Source organism: Pelophylax lessonae (assembly GCF_965119305.1).
Source record: "Pelophylax lessonae genome assembly, chromosome: 13".
NCBI lineage: Eukaryota > Metazoa > Chordata > Amphibia > Anura > Ranidae > Pelophylax > Pelophylax lessonae.
In genome coordinates, this window is record NC_138780.1 from 25083555 (window position 1) to 25110731 (window position 27177).

Sequence of the window (27177 nt, forward strand, 5' to 3'; positions counted from 1 at the left end):
CCTGGCAGCGGTGGGGGTTAGGGAGGTCTCCTCTCGCTCTCAGCCGTGTGACGTCAGGCGGCCGCCATTTTGAAGCGGAGAAAGTGAAGCGCGCCCGTTGCTGGGGGAAGCCCGCCGTTCCCGGTCCCTGTCGCGGCATCATGTCGGAGAAATACGAAGGGGACGTGACCTTGGAAGAGAGCGGCGAGGAGAAGCAGGTAATAAAGGGGGGGTTTGCTTGGCCCGGGAGAGGCGGAGTGACAGCTGTGGGGTGCAGGGGGGGGGGGCAGGGAGACGGCTCCGCGGGGGGCTTGTATGTGGGCACCCGGTGCATTGTGGGAGCTGGAGAGGAGTGGGCGGGGCTGGGTGGAATGGTTGATGTTGAGGCCTCCACGGTCAGTTATCAGTCTGGGGGGGACATATGGAGGGCCCAGCACAGCCAATCAGCCTTCATACTGTGTGTTATGTATGGGGGCGGAGTCACCTGACTGCTTCCTGGTGCTGGGATTCCCTGCACAGCTCACATTGGGGGTCCTGACTGTTCCTGGGACCTCCGGGGGTTCCAATGATCACTTCCTGTCCCCGGAGCTCCTCCTTAATGATCACTTCCTGTCCCCGGAGCTCCTCCTTAATGATCACTACGTGTCCCCGGAGCTCCTCCTTAATGATCACTTCCTGTCCCCGGAGCTCCTCCTTAATGATCACTACAGTCCCCGGAGCTCCTCCTTAACGATCCCTACCTGTCCCCGGAGCTCCTCCTTAATGATCCCTACCTGTCCCCGGAGCTCCTCCTTAATGATCACTTCCTGTCCCCGGAGCTCCTCCTTAATGATCACTACGTGTCCCCGGAGCTCCTCCTTAATGATCACTTCCTGTCCCCGGAGCTCCTCCTTAATGATCACTACGTGTCCCCGGAGCTCCTCCTTAATGATCACTTCCTGTCCCCGGAGCTCCTCCTTAATGATCACTACAGTCCCCGGAGCTCCTCCTTAACGATCCCTACCTGTCCCCGGAGCTCCTCCTTAATGATCCCTACCTGTCCCCGGAGCTCCTCCTTAATGATCCCTACCTGTCCCCGGAGCTCCTCCTTAATGATCACTTCCTGTCCCCGGAGCTCCTCCTTAATGATCACTTCCTGTCCCCGGAGCTCCTCCTTAATGATCACTTCCTGTCCCCGGAGCTCCTCCTTAATGATCACTTCCTGTCCCCGGAGCTCCTCCTTAATGATCCCTACCTGTCCCCGGAGCTCCTCCTTAATGATCCCTACCTGTCCCCGGAGCTCCTCCTTAATGATCCCTACCTGTCCCCGGAGCTCCTCCTTAATGATCACTTCCTGTCCCCGGAGCTCCTCCTTAATGATCACTTCCTGTCCCCGGAGCTCCTCCTTAACGATCCCTACCTGACCCCGGAGCTCCTCCTTAATGATCACTTCCTGTCCCCGGAGCTCCTCCTTAATGATCACTTCCTGTCCCCGGAGCTCCTCCTTAATGATCACTTCCTGTCCCCGGAGCTCCTCCTTAATGATCCCTACCTGTCCCCGGAGCTCCTCCTTAATGATCCCTACCTGTCCCCGGAGCTCCTCCTTAATGATCCCTACCTGTCCCCGGAGCTCCTCCTTAATGATCCCTACCTGTCCCCGGAGCTTCTCCTTAATGATCCCTACAGTCCCTGGAGCTCCTCCTTAATGATCCCTACCTGTCCCCGGAGCTCCTCCTTAATGATCCCTACAGTCCCTGGAGCTCCTCCTTAATGATCCCTACCTGTCCCCGGAGCTCCTCCTTAATGGGCACAATGTGTCCCCGGAGCTCCTCATTATAGACAAGGGCGTGTCCCCAGAGCTGCTCCTCAATGGCCAGGCACATGCCCCATTGTTTCGCATTGATTAGGACACGTCTCCTCAGTTCCTCATCAGTGGCCAAAACGTCTCCTTGGTGGCCAAAACATGTCCCCCCCAGAGCTCAGCCTCAGTGGCCAAAACATGTCCCCCCCCCCCCCCCCAAGCTCCTCCTCAATGGCCAAAACATCTCCCCCCACCAAGCTCCTCCTCAATGGCCAAAACGTCTCCCCCCCCCCAAGCTCCTCCTCAATGGCCAAAACGTCTCCCCCCCCCAAGCTCCTCCTCAATGGCCAAAACGTCTCCCCCCCCCAAGCTCCTCCTCAATGGCCAAAACGTCTCCCCCCCCCAAGCTCCTCCTCAATGGCCAAAACGTCCCCCCCCCCACCCAAGCTCCTCCTCAATGGCCAAAACGTCTCCCCCCCCCCCCCCCCAAGCTCCTCCTCAATGGCCAAAACGTCTCCCCCCCCCCCAAGCTCCTCCTCAATGGCCAAAACGTCTCCCCCCCCCCCAAGCTCCTCCTCAATGGCCAAAACGTCCCCCCCCCCCCACCCAAGCTCCTCCTCAATGGCCAAAACGTCTCCCCCCCCCCCCAAGCTCCTCCTCAATGGCCAAAATGTCTCCCCCCCCCCCAAGCTCCTCCTCAATGGCCAAAACGTCTCCCCCCCCCCCAAGCTCCTCCTCAATGGCCAAAACGTCTCCCCCCCCCCCCCAAGCTCCTCCTCAATGGCCAAAACGTCTCCCCCCCCCCCCCCAGAGCTCCTCAATGGCCAAAACGTCCCCCCCCCCCAGAGCTCTTCCTCGATGGCCAAAACGTCCCCACCCCCTCCCCCCCCCAGAGCTCCTCAATGGCCAAAACGTCCGTCCCCCCCCCCCCAGAGCTCTTCCTCGATGGCCAAAACGTGTCCCCCAGAGCTCCTACTTCCTAATGTCCGGGGTCACGCCTCCTGAAATCCTTCCCATCTTCACATCTTTTAGCTGGACTGTGACATTGCGGCGGACAGATCGGACCCCTAACTGACATTTTTGACACTTTTTTTTGGGTACCAGTGACATTACTACAGTAATCAGTTCTAAATAATATGCACTGTTACTGTATAAATGACAGTCAGGGAAGGGGTTAACACTGGGGGTGATCAAAGGGGTTAATGTGTGCCTGTTGGTGCTTACTGACTGTGGGGGGGTTCTGTGACCGGCACAGAGATCGGTGAGCTTAGCTGAAACTCCTGATCTCTCTCTCTCCTTGTGTTTCTCTGACGATCGCGGGAGGCCGGCGGCAATCACCGCTGCTCCTCCCACGGCCCACCAAAGCGGGAGCCGAGACGGCGTGCACAAAATCCGGTAGATCTACGGGATTTCGCACAGCCGAGCCGCCCTGCCGTGGTATATCTGCGTTGGGCGGTCGGCAAGTGGTTAATGTAGGCAATGTGTTCAGGTAAAAAACTGTTTTGGTTTTTAGGATCCGTTGAAGAAGATTGTCTACAACCAGGTCTCCATGGAAACGGGGCGTCCAGCTGCGGGGGGGGGCGCAGTATTCAGCCCCACTGCAGGCAGCCTGGAAAAGTTATAGCATCTACAAATGTTGGGATACTTTTATTTTGCTAGTAATGGCGACGATCAACGAATTTATAGCGGGACTGCAAAATTGCGGCGGACAGTTTGAACCCTTGACAGTGACACTAATACAGTGGTCAGTGCTTAAAAAAAAAAATGCACTGTCACTGTACTAATGACACTGGCTGGAAAGGGGTTAACATCAGGGGCGATCAAAGGGTTAAAGGTGTGCCTAGCCGGTGCTTGTGTATTGTGGGGGGGAGGTGCTTTTAGTAGGGGAAGGCATAGATCCGTGCTTTGCAGGAACACAGGATCAATGCCTTCCCTACTGACAGAACAGTGATCTGCCTTGTTTACATGGGCAATCAGATTGCCGTTCTGCCTCTGTTCTGAACGATCGTCTGGTGCTGGCGGACCTCTACCTCCCACGGTGTGTGATCACAGCAGGAGTGAGCCACCAGCAGGGCACATGCGCGCGCCCTACCCGGGAACAGACAGATCACATGTGTGTGTATTAGTGATCGACCGATATCGGTTTTTCGTTACCAATACCGATATTTTGGCCAATGCATATCGGTATCAGCCGATATTTTCGTACATTTAAAAAAAAAAAATTTTTTGACAGGTACTGTTGTGGAGAGATCTGGGGGTCTAAAAGACCCCAAACCCCTCCTCTGCACTTAAATGCATTCAAAACGCCAAGTTTGGCTGTTTTGAATGCTGTCATCTTTTTAATCTGGCGCCGAGTACCCGGAAGTGATGTCATGAGATCACTTCTGGGTTTTTACATGGAGACCCGATCAGAGCCGAATGCGGCTTTGATCGGGTCTTCAGCTGCCGTGCAGGCTGGTTGCCCGGGTCTCCTGGTGGGATGGGAGACCCGGCTGAGCCGTGGAAGGTGATGAGGGGGGGCGTCTCCCCTCCAGCCGCATCGGTTGTCATTACAAGACAGCCGACCGTTGGCTATGGATGCCGGTACCGGGGTGATGGCTCTAGGTGCAGTCATCACTCCGGTACAGCACTTTCCCGAAATATCGGCAATATCGGTAACCTCCGGGGCCGATTCCGGTATATCGGGGAAAGTGCAGATCGGCCCTCGATAGATCGGCTTTGCCAATAATCGGTTGATCCCTAGTGTGTGTGTGTGTGTGTGTGTGTGTATTATATATATATATATATATAACACACACACACGTATGTATATGTGTGTGTGTGTGTGTGTGTGTGTGTGTGTGTGTATATATATATATATATATATATATATATATAATATATATGTGTGTGTGTGTGTAATCCAGCGCAGAGCTGCCACCCTGTAGTAGTAAATATATATATATATGTTTTACTACTACAGGGTGGCAGCTCTGCGCTGGATTACACACACACACACCCACACACGTGTGTGTGTGTGTATATAACACACCAAAAAGGACGCACTGCGTCTGGGTGGGTCTGTAGGTGATCACTGCACCTTTTTAAACTCGAGAGCCGGTTTACATATATGCGACCTCAGACATTGCATGTGATTCGGAGTGCACTGCTCTGCAAATCACATGCGATGGCTGAATTTGCATCGCATTCGGACACAACTTGCACAGGACCCTATTTTGGGTCCGCACCAGAATCTGATCACATGGGGTGTTCATATCTATGCGATTCGATTCATGTCTGAACTGACAGTTCGCACTGCAATATGCAAACTGATCTGGGGGGGTGTCGTTAACATTGTATTGACACCCCCAGCGGGAACCCGCAGTGGATTTGCAGGGTTCCCGCATCGCATATGTGTGAACAGGGACTAACAGAATGGATAATGTGACATGGACCTTAAAATGCAGGATTGTATAGCTCAGGACACAAAGGTCAAATGTAAGAACCATCCACCATCTGATGCAGGTTGAATATTATTATTATCATATTTTGTTCCATTGGAGCGTCCCTATAATCGCCCAGTGCTCCCCATTAGTGAGAGGTGTTCTTATTGGTGTCAGTACTGGTGAATATTGCATAGTGTATGGTTGCAGGACAAGAACATAATAAAGATTGGGATTTCTGGATTACAGATTCTGCATTTGATTGTATTGATCTGCAGTTATCAAAATTCTGCAAAGGTGTTTTTTTTTTTTTTTTTTAAGTTCAAATGAAGGGTATACTGGTTGTACTGGGATGTATAATTACTACTGCAAATGTATCACTAAAACAGGCCATACATTTAAAGGTTGAAGTCAGTGTTGGTGGGGAAATCCCTCTCACTGTACGATTTATATTTTGGCAGTGGGAGGTTTCCCCGCCGTCAGACTACACTGATCTGAGTGTAGCTACAGCCGGCGGAAGCATCGTATGAAAAAAGCCTTACATGCTAATTGTACGACTCCAGTACAACCAGCCTGCCCATTGATGGATTGACTCCAGTACAACCAGCCTGCCCATTGATGAATTGACTCCAGTACAGCCAGCCTGCCCATTGATGGATTGACTCCAGTACAACCAGCCTGCCCATTGATGAATTGACTCCAGTACAGCCAGCCTGCCCATTGATGGATTGACTCCAGTACAACCAGCCTGCCCATTGATGAATTGACTCCAGTACAACCAGCCTGCCCATTGATGGATTGACTCCAGTACAACCAGCCTGCCCATTGATGAATTGACTCCAGTACAACCAGCCTGCCCATTGATGAATTGACACCAGTACAACCAGCCTGCCCATTGATGGATTGACTCCAGTACAACCAGCCTGCCCATTGATGGATTGACTCCAGTACAACCAGCCTGCCCATTGATGGATTGACTCCAGTACAACCAGCCTGCCCATTGATGAATTGAATCCAGTACAACCAGCCTGCCCATTGATGAATTGACTCCAGTACAACCAGCCTGCCCATTGATGAATTGACTCCAGTACAACCAGCCTGCCCATTGATGGATTGACTCCAGTACAACCAGCCTGCCCATTGATGAATTGACTCCAGTACAACCAGCCTGCCCATTGATGGATTGACTCCAGTACAACCAGCCTGCCCATTGATGGATTGACTCCAGTACAACCAGCCTGCCCATTGATGAATTGACTCTAGTACAACCAGCCTGCCCATTGATGGATTGAAATTCAGTCGATTACTGCTGAATTGGCCACATTTTTATCAGTCTATGGCCGGCCCTATTGGGGCAATGCACTGTTATATTATATAAAGCAGGGCTAACAGTGCTGCCTGGATGTGTTTGCTACATTTTACACGCTGTCTTCTTTTTAATTCCTGTTCTGTGAACTTGGAACAATTTACACAATGGTTTGTTTGAGTTTTGGGCTTAGCTCAGTCTGACAGATAACACCGTATTCCTGCAATGTAACAAACAGGCACAGATGTGATTAACCACTTCAGCTCTGGAAGGTTTTACACCCCCCCCCCCCCCATTAGTGACCAGGCCATTTTTTGCGATTCGGCACTGTGTTACTTTAACGGACAATTGCACAGTCGCACAACGCTGTACCCAAATACAATTGACGTCCTTTTTTTTCCCCACAAACAGAGCTTTCTTTTGGTGGTATTTGATCACCTGTGCAGTTTTTAGATTTTGCGCTATAAACAAAAAAAGCGACAATTTAAAAAAAAAAAACACAATATGTTTTTACTTTCTGCTATAAAACTTCCCCAATGAAATCTGTATCCTGCTACATATTTTTGGTAAAAATAAAAAATCCCAAAAAGCGTATTTTTAATTGGTCTGCCCAAAAGCTATCGCGTTTACAAACTTTGGGATAGATTTTTGGACTATTTATTTATTTATTTATTTATAGATAGATAGATAGATATATTATATTAATTTTTTTTTTTTTTTACTTGTAATGGTGCCGATCAGCGTTTTTTTTTTTTTTTTTTTTTTATAGCAGGACTGCGACAATACGGCGGACAGATCGGACCCCTAACTGACATTTTTGACACTTTTTGGGGGTACCAGTGACATTACTACAGTAATCAGTGCTAAATAATATGCACTGTTACTGTAAAAATGACACTGGCAGGGAAGGGGTTAATACTGGGGGTGATCAAAGGTTTAAATGTATGCTTACTGACTGTGGGGGGGGAACGACTCTGTGACAGGTACACAGGTCTCCTGTCAGTTTCTGTGAAGATCGCGGGAGGCCGGCGGCGATCGTGCCCGCTCCTCTCGCGGTCTGGCTCTAATCATAGCAAGAGGATGGCTCCGGTGATGTGCGCGATGGTAAAACCGCGAGCACTTAATCACGTAGATCCACCGACACCAACAAGGAGGCGCTATTCCTCCCACGGACACCAACAAGGAGGCGCTATTCCTCCCACGGACACCAACAAGGAGGCGCTATTCCTCCCACGGACACCAACAAGGAGGCGCTATTCCTCCCACGGACACCAACAAGGAGGCGCTATTCCTCCCACGGACACCAACAAGGAGGCGCTATTCCTCCCACGGACACCAACAAGGAGGCGCTATTCCTCCCACGGACACCAACAAGGAGGCGCTATTCCTCCCACGGACACCAACAAGGAGGCGCTATTCCTCCCACGGACACCAACAAGGAGGCGCTATTCCTCCCACGGACACCAACAAGGAGGCGCTATTCCTCCCACGGACACCAACAAGGAGGCGCTATTCCTCCCACGAACACCAACAAGGAGGCGCTATTCCTCCCACGGACACCAACAAGGAGGCGCTATTCCTCCCACGGACACCAACAAGGAGGCGCTATTCCTCCCACGGACACCAACAAGGAGGCGCTATTCCTCCCACGGACACCAACAAGGAGGCGCTATTCCTCCCACGGACACCAACAAGGAGGCGCTATTCCTCCCACGGACACCAACAAGGAGGCGCTATTCCTCCCACGGACACCAACAAGGAGGCGCTATTCCTCCCACGGACACCAACAAGGAGGCGCTATTCCTCCCAGCTAAGGCTGAGAACTGAGCAATCAAACGCAGCTAATCGCTTGGTTTTCAGAGCTTCCTGACAGAGAGCTGGTGACTGTCAATGGTGTCTGCTCTGCCCCTTCAGTGCTCCCTGGAGCGTTGGGCTGTGGAGGGGTTGGGAGCGGCCTGCTCAAGCACTCAGCGGCTCACTGAGAGGCTAAGCCGGGTGTCGGTCCATGTACCTGGGGGATCCCAACTACCATTGTCGTGATAATGCAATGCCTGGACTGACTTCTGTGACGTCAGCAGAGAGTGGACTTCAGCCCCCTGTGGAGGGGGTGGAAGCGGCCTGCTCAGGTCATGGTAGCTCATTCCATATACAGGTCATGGTAGCTCATCCCGTATACGGGTCATGGTAGCTCATCCCGTATACGGGTCATGGTAGCTCATCCCGTATACGGGTCAAGGTAGCTCATCCCGTATACGGGTCATGGTAGCTCATTCCATATACGGGTCATGGTAGCTCATTCCATATACGGGTCATGGTAGCTCATTCCATATACGGGTCATGGTAGCTCATTCCATATACGGGTCATGGTAGCTCATTCCATATACGGGTCATGGTAGCTCATCCCATATACGGGTCATGGTAGCTCATCCCATATACGGGTCATGGTTGCTCATCCCATATACGGGTCATGGTTGCTCATCCCATATACGGGTCATGGTAGCTCATCCCATATATGGGTCATGGTAGCTCATCCCATATATGGGTCATGGTAGCTCATCCCATATATGGGTCATGGTATCTCATCCCATATACAGATCTTTTTAAAAATGCCAGATCCTTTTGGGCTGGTCATGCCTTAGGAGGCAAGAAGTCCTTAGGCCTGAAAAATATACATGATCATTCACCATACCCCTTCTAAGGCCATTGCATATTCAGCTTGCTTTTTTAAAGACCCTTCATTTCCTCGATTTAATTGGCTAATGTTGAGATTGAAATATTTTCTTCCCATTACATCACTTCCTAAAGCTTGTACTGAGGGAGATTTTGTTGGCCGCCCGTATTGACCCTTTCTTCTGAAAACGTTCCGCTTGGCTGTCATGCTGATCTAGTAACTTCATTTTTTGGGAGTTGTCCTGAACAGCTGGAAGTGTTCACTTCATTGCTGCGTGTCTGAAAAGTTGAAGGGATTGCAAGGCATACTTCAGAGGGATGTCCACAAATGGCAACCTTAGATATATTTCTTGTTGCGGGTTTCCTTTTAAAGGACAAGGACTCTAACCTTCCTCGACTCGCCAATCACCCCCCAGACCCAATTTGGGCATTACTGCAGCAATAATAGATAATTCAGGTCTATTGGAAGTGACACTGCAGGCAAATATAAACACTGTGTGAAGCTGCCACCTCTAAAGAGAGGTAAGTAGGTATCTGGGTTTGTTTTGAGTAGGTAAGGAAGGTAGTGAGCAGGCCCAAGGGACTTTTTTCATCTAAACCCGGACTTGTCCTTTTAAATTGTTCTTAGAGGAAAACTACCCGCGCACTGCTTCACACACATCATTTTAATATAAGACGAAGGATTCCCAGAGCACTGCTAGTCCACGAAGAGACAGCACAGTAGAAGCTTCCTGCCTTCGGGTTCAATGTTTGAAACCCAGGATCCAATAAGGGATGAATCATTGCTCTAACCCATTTGGTGTTAAAGCGGTATTCCACCCAAAAGTGGAACTTTCTCTTATCTGTCTCCTCCCCCCCACGTTTTCCACCTTTTGAGGAGGAGTGGTTACCTGTTTTTGACCCCTGTCCCCACTTCGTCGGACCTCGCTGCGGCCAGGTACGTCAGAAGTTTGGCTCCTTCCTCTGCTGCCAGGCCAGTAAGGGAGCGCAGCACGTTTTGCAGATGCGCAGTAGGGACCCGGCAGTGAAGCCACAAGGTTTCTCTGCCGGATTCCCTTACCGGCAGTGGCAGCACCCGACAGCTAAAGGGAAACATCAGCTGGGGTGCCGACTTAGCTGGATTCCAGGGCAGGTAAGTGTCCTAATATTAAAAGTCAGCAGCTACAGTATGTATAGCTGCTGATTTTTAATTTTTGGAGGAGGAGGCCGGAAAACCGCTTTAAGTAATCTTCTTCTTTTTATTTATTTATTTTTTTTTCATTGATTTTTTTATTTTATTTTATTTATTGATTTTTTTTTTACACAGAAATACAAAGACTTACAACAGCCCGTCCACTTTAAGTAACCTTAAAGAGTTACTAAACCTTCAACAGTAAAATCAGTCTGTATATGCAGTAAAGCATGCTTTTGGTATATTCTGGAATCTAAGGGGTTAATTTCAAGTATTGTGTAAAAAAAGGCGGTTTGATCCGGTCTTCTCTGATCCTCCCCTTCTTCCACAGTCCCCAATACATTTCCTGATAAGACAGAGCCTTTGGAGTCACTCTGCACATGCTCAGTTTGGTGTGTATTGCTAGAGAGTTTATTTTTTTTCTTGGGAGGATGCATGTGATCAGCACAGGGCCAATCGGCACTGTCCAGACAGGGGTCCTGCAGCCTCATAGGACAGTCAGAGGAGGATAAAAACTCCTCCTACAAGATTTAACCAGACACTGATAGAAGTCACAAGACTGCTATATACTGCTAATGAGAAAAGGCATTTAGAAGTTTTATTTACGAATTGCATTTCCATGTTCTGTGTACTGTGGGAGACCAGATATAGTGACTGCAGGCTCCTGGGTTTAGTAACACTTTAAGCTTGAACTATTGAGCTCTGTAAACAACAAGAGAGCAAAGAGACAGAAAACCATGTGATCTTTTATGGCTTTTTAAGTTGTGATAATACAGAAAACCTGTAAAATCACTATACGTTGCCTATAAGAGAAACCTTTAACTGCTTGCCGACCGCCGCAAGTAGATTTACTGCGGCGGTCAGCCCCTACCAGGCAGAGTGACGTTAATTAACGTCACTAGCCTGGGAGGGTCTGGGGAGCGAGCGCGCGCGCCCGCGGAGGCGCGCTCCCGCTCCCGCGCGGTCACGCACCCCCCCCGCGCGTGTGACCAGCGGACCCGATGTCCGCCGGCCACTCGGCGATCGGCGGGGGAGAGGGAGAATGTCAGGCAGCTTGTGTAAACAAGCCACCTGTCATTCTCCTCGCTGTAAAGACACTGATTACTCGGATCTAGTATGTAGATCCGTTGATCAGTGTCCTTACAGCTAGAGCCACAGCCAATCACAGTAAGAATCACGCCCCTAGGGACACACACAGCCCCTCCCTCCCAAATAAAGTTAACCCCTTCACTGCCAGTGTATTTTTACAGTAACAGTGCATATGTATAGCACTGATTACTGTAGAAATGTCACTGGTAACCCCAAAAGTGTCAAAAATGTCAGTCAAGGGTCCGATCTGTCCGCCGCAATGTCGCAGTACCGCAAAAAAAATCGCAGATCGCCGCCATTACGCGTTAAAAAAAAAAACAACAAAAATGACAAAAATCTTTCCCTTTGTTAGTAAACGCGATAACTTTTGCGCAAACCAATCAAAATACGCTTTTTGCGATTTTTTTTTACCAAACATAGGTAGGATAAAACAAATTGGCCAAAAATGTTAAAAAATTTTGATTTTTACATTTTTTTTTTGGGGAATTTCATATAAAAAAATGTGAAAAATATTGCTATTTTTGCAAAATTGTCGCTCTTTTTTTGTTTATAGCGCGTGATCAAAAAATCGCACAGGTGATCAAATACCACCAAAAGAAAGCTCTGTTTGTGGGAAAAAAAGGGACGTCAAATTCGTTTAGGTACAGCGTCGCACGACCGCGCAATTGTCCGTTAAAGTCGCGCAGTGCCGAATCGCAAAATACCCCCTGGTCTTTTAGCAGGAAAATCCTCCGGGGCTTAAGTGGTTAAAAAATATATATAATAATAATGTGCATTCTGTAATCTCATTACTTCTGAAGCTTGCCTTTGTGGCAGACTTTTGCCAGCAGTTCGGTTTGGTCTAAAAACCTCTTCCTTAAACCGTTATCATTTTCCTTTTAGGATTCCCAGGAGAAGGAAGTGGTTACACCAGAAAAAGCAGAAGAGCAAAAACTGAAAGCCAAATATCCTAATCTAGGGCAGAAGCCAGGAGGATCGGACTTCCTCATGAAGAGGCTTCAGAAAGGGGTAGGTGGCCGGTCTAGAGAACGTTCTACTTTCCTGAGTTCTATGATGCTTTGTAGTCCTAAAGTGTGAATTCGCCTTTTCAGAACAAACAAAAAGGTAAACTAACACCGTACATCCTCGCCCCCCCCCCCCCATTCCCCACTGTACAACCTCCCCACCCCTCGCCCCCTATTCCCCACTGTACAACCTCCAGACACCTCGCCCCCCATTCCCCACTGTACAACCTCCCCACGCCCCCCCATTCCCCACTGTACACCCTCGCCCCTCATTTCCCACTGTACAACCTCCCCGCCCCCATTCCCCACTGTACACCCTCGCCCCCCATTCCCCACTGTACAACCTTCCTACCCCTCGCCCCCCCCATTCCCCACTGTACAACCTTCCTACCCCTCGCCCCCCATTCCCCACTGTACAACATTCTTACCCCTCGCCCCCCCATTCCCCACTGTACAACCTCCCCACCCCTCGCCCCCCCATTCCACACTGTACAACCTCGCCCCACTCCACTCCCCACTTTACAACCTCTTCGCCCCCCCCATTCCCCACTGTGCAACCTCCTCGCCCCCTATTCCCCACTGTACAACCTCCACACCCCTCGCCCCCCATTCCCCACTGTACAACCTTCCTGCCCCCCATTCCCCACTGTACAACCTCCACACCCCTCGCCCCTCATTCCCCACTGTACAACCTCCCCGCCCCCATTCCCCACTGTACACCCTCGCCCCCCATTCCCCACTGTACAACCTTCCTACCCCTCGCCCCCCCCATTCCCCACTGTACAACCTTCCTACCCCCTCGCCCCCCATTCCCCACTGTACAACCTCCCCACCCCTCGCCCCCCCATTCCACACTGTACAACCTCGCCCCACTCCACTCCCCACTTTACAACCTCTTCGCCCCCCCATTCCCCACTGTGCAACCTCCTCGCCCCCTATTCCCCACTGTACAACCTCCACACCCCTCGCCCCCCATTCCCCACTGTACAACCTCCCCGCCCCCATTCCCCACTGTACACCCTTCCTACCCCTCGCCCCCCCCCCCATTCCCCACTGTACAACATTCTTACCCCTCGCCCCCCCATTCCCCACTGTACAACCTCCCCACGCCCCCCATTCCCCACTGTACACCCTTGCCCCCCATTCCCCACTGTACAACCTCCTTGCCCCCCATTCCCCACTGTACAACCTTCCTACCCCTCGCCCCCCCATTCCCCACTGTACACCCTCGCCCCCCATTCCCCACTGTACAACATTCTTACCCCTCGCCCCCCCCCATTCCACACTGTGCAACCTCGCCCCCCTCCACTCCCCACTGTACAACCTCTTCGCCCCCCCCCCCATTCCCCACTGTGCAACCTCCTCGCCCCCCCCCATTCCCCACTGTACAACCTCCTCGCCCCCCATTCCCCACTGTACAACCTCCCCACCGCTCGCCCCCCCATTCCCCACTGTGCAACCTCCTCGCCCCCCCATTCCCCACTGTGCAACCTCCTCGCCCCCCTCCCCCCATTCCCCACTGTGCAACCTCCTCCCCCCCCCCCCCCCCCCATTCCCCACTGTACAACCTCACCACCTCTCGCCCCCCATTCCCCACTGTACAACTTCCTCGCCCCTCCCCCCCCCCATTCCCCACTGTACAAACTCCCCACCCCTCACCCCCCTCCATTCCCCACTGTGCTTGCCTCCTTGGGTAATGAGCTGTCAGTGCCCACATAGCTTGTGCAATGATTGGTCAGTGTTGGCACAAAGCGTCACTCTGATCCATCCTGGAAGCTCTGCAGAACGGCCTGCTGCATAGACACTGACTGTTGGAAGGCTGTACCGTATTACTTCACCTTTTTTTGTGAAAAGGTGAACTAACCCCTTAAGGCATCCATGGGCTTGTAATATATGTGATGGGTGGCATGCTAATTTGTCATTTTCTGTTGCCGGTCTGCCAAACGTCCTTCTTTACTATTTGTACTGAGATTGGCAGTCTGCTGTATACAACCACAAAGCCATAGACAGGAAGGCCAGGCTGCTGGGCTCCTTTTTGTTTTATGGCCACACGTTTCATTTCTCATTAGCGTCCATCTCTTAATGCACATGAATCTCCTAGGACTGGAGGGGCAAAGGGCTGGCATAGAATGGATCTGAATGTTTGTTTATATGGCAGGATATTAATCATGATGAGGCTGAGCATATCAGATCTGTATCTGCTCTGGGATGGGATGGGATTGCACTCAGTCTTCATGATTATATCTTTGTATTTCTGTGAAGTGCCCCTAACTCCCGTGACAGCCCTGACTTTGTAAATCCAAATGATTTGCTGATTAGCATTAAAGCGATATTAAACCTGAAACCAAAAATGTAAAATATTGCAGCTTACCAATTCTTAGATGTGGCGGCTGCATTCGTTTTTTCTATTTAGGGGCTTTAAAGTGGATGTAAACTCTCACATATAACCAGTGAAGTGAACAGCCTCGGATGATACACAGAGATGAAACAAATCTCCCTATATAAATAATTGTAGTAAGCAACACTGTCAGTGGTAAATGGTTTGTCCCAACCCTGTAACTGATACATCTGCAGAACAGCTTGTACTTTTGAAAAACAAGGCTTACTGCCCAGATCACCAGGTGAAAATTAAAGAAAAGCCTAAAAAAGAAAATGAATGCAGCATCACATCTAAGAATCGGTAAGCTGAAATATAATGAATTTTTGGTTTTATACCTCTTTACCCACTTAAGCCCCGGAAGATTTTACCCCCCATTCCGACCAGGGGTTTTTTTGCGATTCGGCACTGCGTGATTTTTAACGGACAATTGCGCGGTCGTGCGACGCTGTACCTAAACAAATTTGACGTCCTTTTTTTCCCACAAACAGAGCTTTCTTTTGGTGGTATTTGATCACCTGTGCGATTTTTACTTTTTGCTCTATAAACAAAAAAAGAGCGACAATTTTTGCAAAAATAACAATATTTTTCACTTTTTTTTATATGAAATTCCCCAAAAAAAAAAATGTAAAAATCAAAATTTTTTAACATTTTTGGCCATTTTGTTTTATGCTACATATGTTTGGTAAAAAAAAAATCGCAAAAAGCGTATTTTGATTGGTTTGCGCAAAAGTTATTGCGTTTTACTAACTAAGGGAAAGATTTTTGTTTGTTTTTTTTAACGCGTAATGGCGGCGATCTGCGATTTTTTTTTTTTTTTTTTTTTTTTTTTTTTTTTTTTTTTTTTGCGGGATTGCGGCGGACAGATCGGACCCTTGACTGACATTTTTGACACTTTTGGGGGTACCGGTGACATTACTACAGTAATCAGTGCTATACATATGCACTGTTACTGCAAAATGACACTGGCAGGGAAGGGGTTAACTTTATTGGGGAAGGAGGGGTTAAGTGTGTCCCTAGGGGCGTGCTTCTAACTGTGATTGGACATGGCTACTGGTGTAGGAACAGTGATCAACGGTCCTACATAGTAGAACCGTATGATCACCATTCCTACACAGGGGAGAATGACAGGCGGCTTGTTTACATTGGCCGCCTGCCTTTCTCCCTCTGCACCGACGATCGCCGAGTGACCGGAGGACATCGGGTCCGCCGGTCACACGCACGGACTTGCTAGGGAACGAGCCGGGGCGGGAGAGCGCCTCCGCTGGCGCGCGCTCGCCCGCTATTGGCTCCCAAGCAAGTGACAGGCAGGTGATGTGTATATATACGTCACTTTGCCTGGCCGGGGCTGACCGCCGCCGTATATAGTCGTGCGGCGGTCGGCAACCGGTTAAACCATTTTAGTATAGAACATTTCAACAACTTCAAGCTTACAAATATGACCTCACATAATTATCCCTTGAACAATTTTCTCATTATTGCGGCCTCAATTCACATTTTTCCTCAATCCTAAACCAAATCCGGTTAACCATAGCTCTCCCAGCTATTCTGGATTAGCAGGTCTCTTGGTTAAAGAGCAACTTCTTTTTTTTCTTTTTTTTTTTGGCAGCAACTACAAATGCCATAGCTGCTGAATTTTAAAAATCGAGGAGCCGGTGCCGCCATCTTGGATATGGGAGCTGGCTGTGGCTTCCTGGGGAAACAACATCTGGCTTCATACTAGTGATCGACCGATATCTTTTTTTTTTTTTTTTTTTTTTTTATTGCCGATACCAATATTTTGGTCATTGCATATCAGTATCAGCCGATATTTTCATAAATTAAAATATTTTTCTTTTGACAGGTAATCTTGTGGAGGGACCCCAAACCCCTCCTCTTCAAAAGCATTCAAAACGCCAAGTTTGGCTGTTTTGAATGCCGTAATTTTTTTAAATCTGGCGCCGAGTACCTGGAAGTGATGCCATGACATCACTTCCGCGCTTTTACATGGAGACCCGATCAGAGCCGAATACGACTTTGATCGGGTTTTCTCTTCGGCGGCCGTGCAGGTAGGATGCCTGGGTCTCCCGGTGGGACGGGAGACCCGGGCAAGCGGCAGGAGGGGGGGAGATGTCCCCTCCCGCTCCTTGTAATGACAGCCAAGTGGCTTCTCAGCCGCTACGGTTGTCTTTACAAGACAGCCGACTGTCGGCTATGGACGCCGGTACCGGGGTGAAGCCTCTAGCAGCAGACATCACTTGGGTACACGCACTTTCCTGAAATATCGGCAATATCGGTAACCTCCGGGCCGATTCCGATATATGAAGTAGGGATCGGCCGATTATCGGCAAAGCCGATATATCGGGGGCTGATATGCATTCCCCTGATATATCGGAATCGGCCCCCGGAGGTTACCGATATTTCGGCCCCCGATATATCGGCTTTGCCGATAATCGGCCGATCCCTACTTCATACTGTGCATCCTGTACCCTCCTGAGACACGTGACGTGTCCAGGAGGGGGCGGGGCAAGGGGTACCCTCCTTGCTAGCCTAGGCAAGAATTTCAGAAGTGGGAGCAGGTTCTGATAAAAAAATAAATTAATAATTGCTTCAACAAAAAAACCTGTAACTTAGTTACAGACTGGGTGAAGGGAGAGAACCAGCTGCACTTTGCTTTTTGAGCATGCTGCCCAATGCAAAATTAACTAACAAGCTACCCCTAACTAAAACTGGCAGTACACTGATCAAAATTAGACCAGTTTAGCAAGGACTGGCAGAATTCCTATTGGTGTGTGGCCATTGTTTGGCCACACACCAATAGTCGATTGTTTGATCGGCTTTTGTGAAAGGGACATGCTGGAAATCTTTCCTCGATCAGCAGCTGCAGCCACTGATCTGTGTATTCTGACAGCAGTGGCATCCCTTGTCAGAATGCAGTGCCCTGGTGGGGGGGGTTCTCCCATCCGCCACCTTTTTTGCATGGATGGATCTGTTAGCTATTTTCTGTTCAGCCCGCTGATTAAAAGGGGGGGAAAAAAAACGCGTTCAGTCAGCTTAAAGCTAACTTTTTTTCTCTGCAGTCTCCCTCTCCTCTGTGTTGTTTCATACTCTTAAGCATTCCATCTCCTACTTTTAAATATTTATGCTGACCCTTGTTGCCAGGTTTGTGACGCCCCTGTGTAGGGTCTCTGGCTTAGCCACATCCCTGGCCTAGTACCACCAGGACATTTTTAGTTTTCTTGTGAAATATTTTTATTTATTGAACAGTACAAATACATTTATACATAATAAAAGCAGGTAAATGTAGGATTGATACAATGGTGCGCATGATGTAAGGTACATACATTTTGTGATGTGATAGAAAAGAAGGTTGGTATTGTTGACACATGGAGTTGTGCAGAGGGTGGTAAGTAGGGTAAGGCCTTTTCACACGGGACGGACACTAATGCGCATTTGCCTTGGGATCTCTCTGCTGATAATGATGGATAACCGTTCTGTGTCAGAGCGGAGACAGCTCACTGTTCTCTATGGGGCGGTCAGATGGTAACGGACTGTCTTTCGATCCGCTGGATGAATGGGGAATGGATCCCGCATCTGTCTGTTTTTAGCAGACAGGATCTGATGCCGGCGGGTGTCAGTGGACACATGTCAGCTAACATCCACCACTCCTAAAAGAACAGTGGCTGGTCTGACGGGCTCTGCCTGAAAAACTGACGGGCTCTGCCTGAAAAACTGACGGGCTCTGCCTGAAAAACTGACGGGCTCCTCCTGAAAAACTGACGGGCTCCTCCTGAAAAACTGACGGGCTCCTCCTGAAAAACTGACGGGCTCCTCCTGAAAAACTGACGGGCTCCTCCTGAAAAACTGACGGGCTCCTCCTGAAAAACTGACGGGCTCCTCCTGAAAAACTGACGGGCGGACCTAATCGGACCACCTGTGTGAAACTTGCCTAAGAGAAGTTGGAAGGGGGGTGGAGTAGAGAAGTCAAGAAATTGTGGGCTTTTCCCAGTTCAGAGATAGAGGAGATCTGTTCTGATCTCTGGAGGGAGAAATTACGTGAATCAAGGCTACCATACTGCCAAGTGTTCTTTGCATTTTGTCTGAGACTTTGGCCTTAATTTGTTCATTAGGCATCATGTGAGTGATTTTTGATCTTGTCTCGGCAAGACAGACTCTTCCAGGCTTTACCTATGGTCTGTTTTGCTGCTGGGCAGACATCTTGAACAAAATTTGTATTGGGAATTATGTTAATCAGGTGGCTTAAAGAATAATTCAAGTCATGTGAATTTTTAAATGGTTGCATTGGTCCGGCTTTGACCAATGTAATTATGTGTAGCACCCTCCTGGGTAGGTAGTGTCTGCATCTGCTTATCAGGGGAGCCTGATTGTTTGTTTATTTTGCCTGTTGCATGTGTCCATGTGCAATTCATCTGGTCTGAGGGAGTGTCCCCACTGTATCCAATAGGGGAGCCTGTTGGACAGTGGAGGAAACCCAGCCAGTGACACGCAGGCTTTTATGACTATGCCAGTGGGTTGGCACAAACAATGGTGCATCCTGGGATAGGTTATACAAGCCAAGGGCACATGTGACATGGTGTCTTTGGGCGGGAAGCCAGGTCCCAGAAGGAGGGTGACATTTCTGCTGCTGTGGATGGTGGTCACAGGCGGTCGGCCTTGTGAGCCAGGAGTGTGGAGCTGAGCCAGGAGGTCCAGGAAAGCTGTGTAGTGGAGTTGGAGGCAGAGCAACCTTGGGAAAAACCGTGTCCGTGAGTACCGGGAAACTTGCCGGGGGGGTCTGCCCAGGAAGGGGACCAATCCAGTGGAGAGTCAGTGGACGGGTGCAGCACACACAGCAAGCCATTTAAGAATGAACTTTCTGAATAGATGCAAAACACGCTCTGATTGGATGAGGTGGAAAGGCAGACGTCGTGCCCTCCACCTAGTCCAATGCTCCAGTGCATTGCCTTAACTACTTCCAGTCCAGGCCTTTTTTGGAACTTTTTGTTCACATGTAAAGCGCAGTATTTTTTTCTAGAAAATTACATAGAACCCCCAAAGTTTTTATAGGATTGTAATCTGCCTATTTAGCTGGCTGCCTTTTTTGTCATAATTGTTTGCTGGTTCTCTTTAGATTCTGAGCGCAGATATCTCTCCCCCCCCCCCCCCCCTTTTTTTTTTTTTAAAGTAGAATTATAGGCTTTTTTTTTTTTTTTTCTCCATTTTGTTATGGAGTAAGGGAGGGTTATAACCCTTATCAGATTTATTTTTTATTTTTATTTTTTTGTTTTTTTGCGCAATCTGTGTCCCATTGTGGAGATTTCCCTTCACTTCCTGTCCTCCAGCCAAATAGGAAGTGAGAGGAAATCCCTGCAAATTATTGGAGCTAGTGTTACCATTGGAAGATTTTCCCTGTGCTATTCTGGGGACAAACCCAAAAAGTTGGGAATTTTCCTTTTACTTTCAATGCTACTGGTAAACACAACAAATGGAGAGGGTGAATCTCCTTAACAGGGACACAGACAGCAATAAAAACTGACAAATGCTCTAATCCCTCTCTACTCTATCCAAAAATAAAAAATAAAGTTTTGCCTTTAGTTATACTTTAAAATATACAAAAGGGCATAAAATTCCTTAAATGTACATAAAATCATTAGGAATGGTCTGGGGGTTTTGTATTTTTTAGATTACTGAAATCTGAGCTTTTAATCGACTTGGACAGCTAGACATTATTTGGTAAGCACAGTAACTAGGCAGCTATTACTTTTAGAAGTGTGGGGGGATATATTTAAAGAGTGTCAGTTGTGACCGCTTTGAGGCTACTGGTGCTGCTGTCATTGCATCCAAGATGGCGGCACTCTGCAAAATGAAATGCAACCCCTCCGATAAATGCAGAAGGGGGATGGTGGGTTGAAATTTCACTGATGACTATCAATGCAAGGCAAAGAGGGATGGGGGTTCACTTTCACTGACAATGACCACCAAGTGGTCAAGACAGTGAAATTAACCCCTCCCGAATTGATGATCATGGCAGTGAAAGGTAACTCCTTCCCTAATGCCAGCGTTCTTTCCTACCCCATTGGTGATCACTTGCCTGATCCATAGGCTCATGCGCTGCTCTCTTGCTCCCCAGGCCGGTGTAAGAGAACAATTTGTATCTGTATTCTGTACACCGGGCTTTGCTTGGATTGGTGATCATGGCAGTGAAAGGTAACTCCTTCCCCAATGCCAGCGTTCTTTCCTACCCCATTGGTGATCACTTGCCTGATCTATAGGCTCCTGTGCTGCTCTCTTGCTGCCCAGGCTGGCGTAGGAGAAAATATATCTGTACACCGGGATTTGGTGATCATGGCAGTGAAAGGTAACTCCTTCCCCAATGGCAGCCTTCTCTTCTACCCTATTGGTGATCACTTGCCTGATCCATAGGCTCCTGCGCTGCTCTATTGCTCCCCAGGCCGGTGTAAGAGAACAATTTGTATCTGTATTCTGTACACCAGGCTTTGCTTGGATTGGTGATCATGGCAGTGAAAGGTAACTCCTTCCCTAATGCCAGCCTTGTCTCATACCCCATTGGTGATCACTTGCCTGATCCATAGGCTCCCGTGCTGCTCTCTTGCTATCCAGGCCGGCGTAAGATGTATCTGTACACTGGGCTTTGCTTGCATTGGTTATCATGGCAGTGAAAGGTAACTCCTTCCCCAATGCCAACCTTCTCTCCTACCCTATTGGTGATCACTTGCCTGATCTATAGGCTCCTGTGCTGCTCTCTTGCTGCCCAGGCTGGCGTAGGAGAAAATATATCTGTACACCAGGATTTGGTGATCATGGCAGTGAAAGGTAACTCCTTCCCCAATGCCAACCTTCTTTCCTATCCCATTGGTGATCACTTGCCTGATCTATAGGCTCCTGCACTGCTCTCTTTTGCTGCCCAGGCCGGCGTAGGAGAAAATATATCTGTACACCGGGCTTTGCTTGTACTGTCTTCCTTTCCGTGCCGGGTTGTGGAACGCAGTGTGCGTTTCAGTGCCCGGCACCATTCTGCTGCTTAACTGGTGCCCTATAACTGATGGGCTGCATGCACAGGATCATGTGTTGGGCACTGGGGCAGTAGATGATGGTAAACATGCAGGTTACGATATTGGCAGCACCAGATGGGAAGATGCATCTCTGGCAGTGTGCAGTGACCCCATGGATATAAATAGTGTTCCATGTATGCAGTGTCTTTATCTGTGCTGGTCTCATCATACACTAGTTAAAAATTAATTAAAAGTAAAACATGTGGCCTTGTGATAAGCTGCTTTGATAAACCCTGTAGTAAATATAGAATCGGTTGAATTGTCACACAGTGGTGAAGTCTGCAGGCGAGTCTCCATTATCTTCTAGAACAGACATTGTTTTATCCTCCTGTATTTCATTGCTGCACTTCCTCAGTTGTCCTCCTTATAAAGAGGATTTCCAGGAGCCTGTAAAAGCTTGTTCACCCTCTTCTCCCCTCCCCCCATACTGAGACGAAAATGTCTTTATATAATTCATTGTCATTTGGTCTCAATTCTTTTGTATATTCAACTCGTACTGACTTGTCTGCACCAGCTGACCGCGCTGACTTGTCTGCACCAGCTGACCGCGCTGACTTGTCTGCACCAGCTGACCGCGCTGACTTGTCTGCACCAGCTGACCGCGCTGACTTGTCTGCACCAGCTGACCGCGCTGACTTGTCTGCACCAGCTGACCGCGCTGACTTGTCTGCACCAGCTGACCGCGCTGACTTGTCTGCACCAGCTGACCGCGCTGACTTGTCTGCACCAGCTGACCCCGCTGACTTGTCTGCACCAGCTGACCCCGCTGACTTGTCTGCACCAGCTGACCCCGCTGACTTGTCTGCACCAGCTGACCCCGCTGACTTGTCTGCACCAGCTGACCCCGCTGACTTGTCTGCACCAGCTGACCCCGCTGACTTGTCTGCACCAGCTGACCCCGCTGACTTGTCTGCACCAGCTGACCCCGCTGACTTGTCTGCACCAGCTGACCCCGCTGACTTGTCTGCACCAGCTGACCCCGCTGACTTGTCTGCACCAGCTGACCGCGCTGACTTGTCTGCACCAGCTGAAGTTTAAAATCTGGCTGACTGGGAGGGTTGTTACTGGCTGGTGAAATGATGTAAAAGGTGGAGTACACAAATGTTTATGTGCTGTCAGCTGTACTTATCATTGTTGTCCAGGCAGGGGGAAGGGAGGCGGCTGCCAGTAGCTTAGCAGCCCCAGGAAGGTGTCAGGCATGTTTCAGGAGCTCCGATGAGTTGAGTTCATAAAAAAACTTCTCTCTGGAATGGAAAAGCTGTTTTTGGATTACATGCACCAGCTGACCGGGCTGACATGGAGCCGGTAAAGTGGGAAACTGGCTACTAAAATTAAATATTTTACACACAACGGTAGATGTGAACACTGTACCATAGCATGGTACACTGGTAATGGAAGGTATTGTCTTTTCCCATAAGTCCCGGTTCACATATGTGCGATGACAGACATTGCATGTGATTCGGAGATAATGGAGAGTCACCTGCAGACTTCACCACTGTGTGACAATTTCAACGAATTCTCTATTTACTTACAGGGTTTATCAAAGCAGCTTTTCACAAGGCCATGCAAATTATGGCTGAATTTGCATCGGATTCGGACACAACTCGCACAGGACCCTTTTTTGGGTCCGCACCAGAATCGGATCACATGGGTGGGGGGGTTGTTAACTTTGATTTGACACCCCCAGCGATTTGCTTATGGCATTGTGAACTGCCTGTGAGTTGAATGCGATGCGGGAACCCGCAATGGATTGCAGGTTTCCTGCATCGCATATATGTGAACCGGGACTAAGCGTAGCTCCACTTTCATGGGAAAATAAATTGGCAAAAAATAATATAGCATATACAGTTGCAGCACAAGTCTTATTGTAATTGAATGTTGCTAAAAATGACCTGTCATTTGCAATCTGCAGCTCTCTAATTTTCTATAAAATGCAATATGGCAACCTGGAGGCGTTCTGTACAAAGATGGTGTACAGCGCCCCACAGAAATCTCATTCCCTGCTCACTGATCTTCCCAAAAGTCTGCACTAAGATGCAAATCAGATTTTGAACATCCCCTGCAACAAAGGCCATTTTTTTGTGAGCTGCTCCTAAAGGAAAATCACATCTAAAGAAATGCAGACTCTGCCAATTTCCTCATTAGAACCCTGCAAGTGCAGCAGCTGATTGATAACTCTAAAACTATTCCCATACAGATTCACTCTGAACATAGACCCAGACAAACAAACCAGAATAGGAAAAGGTAGGAATCTGCAACAAAGTTTGGTAAAATTCCCGCAATGTACAGAGATTACCCAGAGGGGAATGGTTTATTTTTTCTCAATATAAGTAGAGTTACGCTTTAAATGATATGGTGGAATTTCTTGTTTACAGTGGCCCTGCAGCTAGATTGTTGGAGGGAGAACAAAACGATGGTACCAATAATGAAGGCAGCACAGTGGCTAAGTGGTTAGCACTTCCACATGGCAGCACTAGGGGTGCCAAGTTTGAATCCCAACCCCGACACTACCTGCCTGGAGTATGCATGTTCTCCCTGCGCCTGTGTGGGTTCCCCGGTTACTCTGGTTTCCTCCCACATTCCAAAGACATGCTGGTAGATTACCGTATATACTCGAGTATAAGCCGAGTTTTTCAGCATGTGTTTTTATGCTGAAAAAGCCCCCCTCGGTTTATACTCGAGTCACTGTCTTACTTACCTTTTCTCCTGTCAGTGCACATGCGCCGCCGCTGCTTGGGAAAGCCTGTACACGGTCAGCTATTCCCGGGCTGACGGCGCATGCACAGTGACATGTTGGCGCCGTGAGGCGCCATTTTTAAATGTAAGGTGGAAAGGTAAGTGAGACTTCTCCGCAGCCCCTGCATTTCCTCAGGAGAAGCAGTGCTGCGGGCATGGTACAGGAAAATTCTCCTGTACCATGCCCGCAGCACTGCATCTCCTGTACCATCTCTGCCATATTTGTGTCATGCCTGTACCATCTCCTGTATCATGCCTTAACCATCTCCTGTACCGTGTCCACAGCCCTGCATCTCCTGTACCATGCCTGAACCATCTCCTGTACCATGCCCACAGCCCTACATCTCTTGTGCCATGCCTGAACCATCTCCTGTACCATGCCCACAGCCCTCCATCTCCTGTGCCATGCCTGAACAATCTCCTGTACCATGCCCACAGCCCTGCATCTCCTGTACCATGCCCACAGCCCTGCATCTCCTGTACCATGCCCACAGCCCTGCATCTCCTGTGCCACGCATGAACAATCTCCTGTACCATGCCCACAGCCCTGCATCTCCTGTGCCATGCCTGAACAATCTCCTGTACCATTCCCACAGCCCTACATCTCCTGTGCCATGCCTGAACAATCTCCTGTACCATGCCCACAGCCCTGCATCTCCTGTACCATGCCCACAGCCCTGCATCTCCTGTGCCACGCCTGAACAATCTCCTGTACCATGCCCACAGCCCTACATCTCCTGTGCCATGCCTGAACAATCTCCTGTACCATGCCCACAGCCCTCCATCTCCTGTACCATGCCCACAGCCCTACATCTCCTGTGCCATGCCTGAACAATCTCCTTTACCATGCCCACAGCCCTCCATCTCCTGTACCATGCCCACAGCCCTGCATCTCCTGTACCGTGCCCACAGCCCTGCATCTCCTGTGCCATGCCTGAACCATCTCCTGTACTATGCCCACAGCCCTGCATCTCCTGTACTATGCCCACAGCCCTGCATCTCCTGTACCATGTCCGCTGCCCCTGTACCATGCCCGCAGCCCCTGTTTTGGGTCTTGGGGACGTCCAGTTGGGTCAAGTAGCTGCTGCATTTCCCACCCTAGGCTTATACTCGAGTCAATAAGTTTTCCCAGTTTTTTGTGGTAAAATTAGGTGCCTCGGCTTAAATTTGTTGGCTTATACACGAGTATATATGGTAATTGGCTCCTGTCTAAATTGGCCCTAGTATGTGAATGTATGAATGCGAATTCGGGACCTTAGATTGTTAGCTCCTCGAGGGCAGAGACTAATGTGAATGTACAATATATGTAAAGCGCTGCGCAGATTGCGGGCGCTATAAAAGTACCTGTAATAAAAAATAAAGGCAATGCAGATGTTTATAGCAGTCACATCTTGAGATTAATGGGACCGATATTTACACTACATGTCACAGGATATATAGACTAATAACTCTGGATTTGGAAGTTGCCTAATCCAATCGAGTAATCAACCACTATACCCCCCCCCCCCCCCCCCCCCCCCGAGCCCTAGGACTTGTTTCCATAGACAACACTAAATGGCCTCTGCATTTTTAGCGTGTTCCCTTCTGGGGTCTGTCTAGCTCTTAGATATGAATATATGGTTACAGCGATCTTTGAATAAAATGTTGCTCTTTTCATCCTTTAAAGGCCACTCTTGACATCTTCTGTTTTCTTTTCTTTTTTTCAGCAAAAGTACTTTGATTCCGGAGACTACAACATGGCGAAGGCCAAGATGAAGAACAAGCAGCTGCCATGCGCCGGGCCAGATAAAAACCTAGTCACTGGAGATCACATCCCAACGCCGCAGGACCTTCCGCAGAGGAAGTCGTCACTCGTTACCAGCAAGCTAGCCGGGTAGTCTGCCCCTCCCTCCCCAGATCGGACATGTCCGCAGTTCACTGTACCATAGAGCTGGGATGGCTGGACTCTCACATTAACATGTCACCTTGTCAGTGCTGGAAAGGCCGGTGCCTCATTGTCCTGCAATGCTTCACTGGCCGTTCCTCCCTGAGAATAGGCTTCTGATCGCTTTCCAAGCAAGCCAGCAAGACCGCTGCCTGACTAGAGACTTGCAGTGGGTGATGGACAAAGTGTGATGAGTTCTTGGTGCAGACATATTGGCTAAGACAATTACCTGACTGTTGTTATATAGTGTAAAATATATATATGGGTTTTGCATTCCTTTGTGTGTGTGACACAGGCATGCTAGAGACTTGTCACAGTGGTGATATTGCCACCCTTGGAAAATTGACCATGTGAGTGAACGGGAGTCGATTGTCTTCTGCGGACCAGGCCTGCGACCCATCCCCACTCAACAAGACCTCGGCTGGATTAGAAATACCTTAAAAATCATCCGACCGTTCTGTGGTGTAAGCTAATAGAGCGCGAAAATCTACTCTGTAAATTGTGAGCTACTATGGAAGCCAGCCAATGTCATGAAATCCTTTTACGTAGGCTTTGTCTGTCTCTTGTGCAAATGGTACATTGTGATGAGCCTGTATCTTTGCCCTGGTTTATAACGCCACATGGAGCTACAAAGTAAAAACTGACACACTCACAATTTTAAATTGTA

General features: G+C 49.1%; 1 protein-coding gene across 1 annotated transcript; it reads left to right on the plus strand.

The window, feature by feature from the left end:
• Window positions 1-27177, plus strand: ENSA (endosulfine alpha). The gene is made up of 3 exons (XM_082275944.1): window positions 1-197; window positions 12300-12425; window positions 26293-27177. Exons 1-3 carry the CDS (start codon window positions 141-143, stop codon window positions 26461-26463), a joined length of 354 nt encoding a protein of 117 aa, XP_082132070.1. The 5' UTR covers window positions 1-140; the 3' UTR covers window positions 26464-27177.

What these genes read in the sequence shown, in the direction of transcription:
- ENSA (XM_082275944.1), top strand. Translation starts at nt 141, where the DNA reads ATGTCGGAGAAATACGAAGGGGACGTGACCTTGGAAGAGAGCGGCGAG. An exon ending in AGAGCGGCGAGGAGAAGCAG is followed by an intron (nt 198 to 12,299) that starts GTAATAAAGGGG and finishes TTTTCCTTTTAG; the next exon opens with GATTCCCAGGAGAAGGAAGT. An exon ending in TGAAGAGGCTTCAGAAAGGG is followed by an intron (nt 12,426 to 26,292) that starts GTAGGTGGCCGG and finishes TCTTTTTTTCAG; the next exon opens with CAAAAGTACTTTGATTCCGG.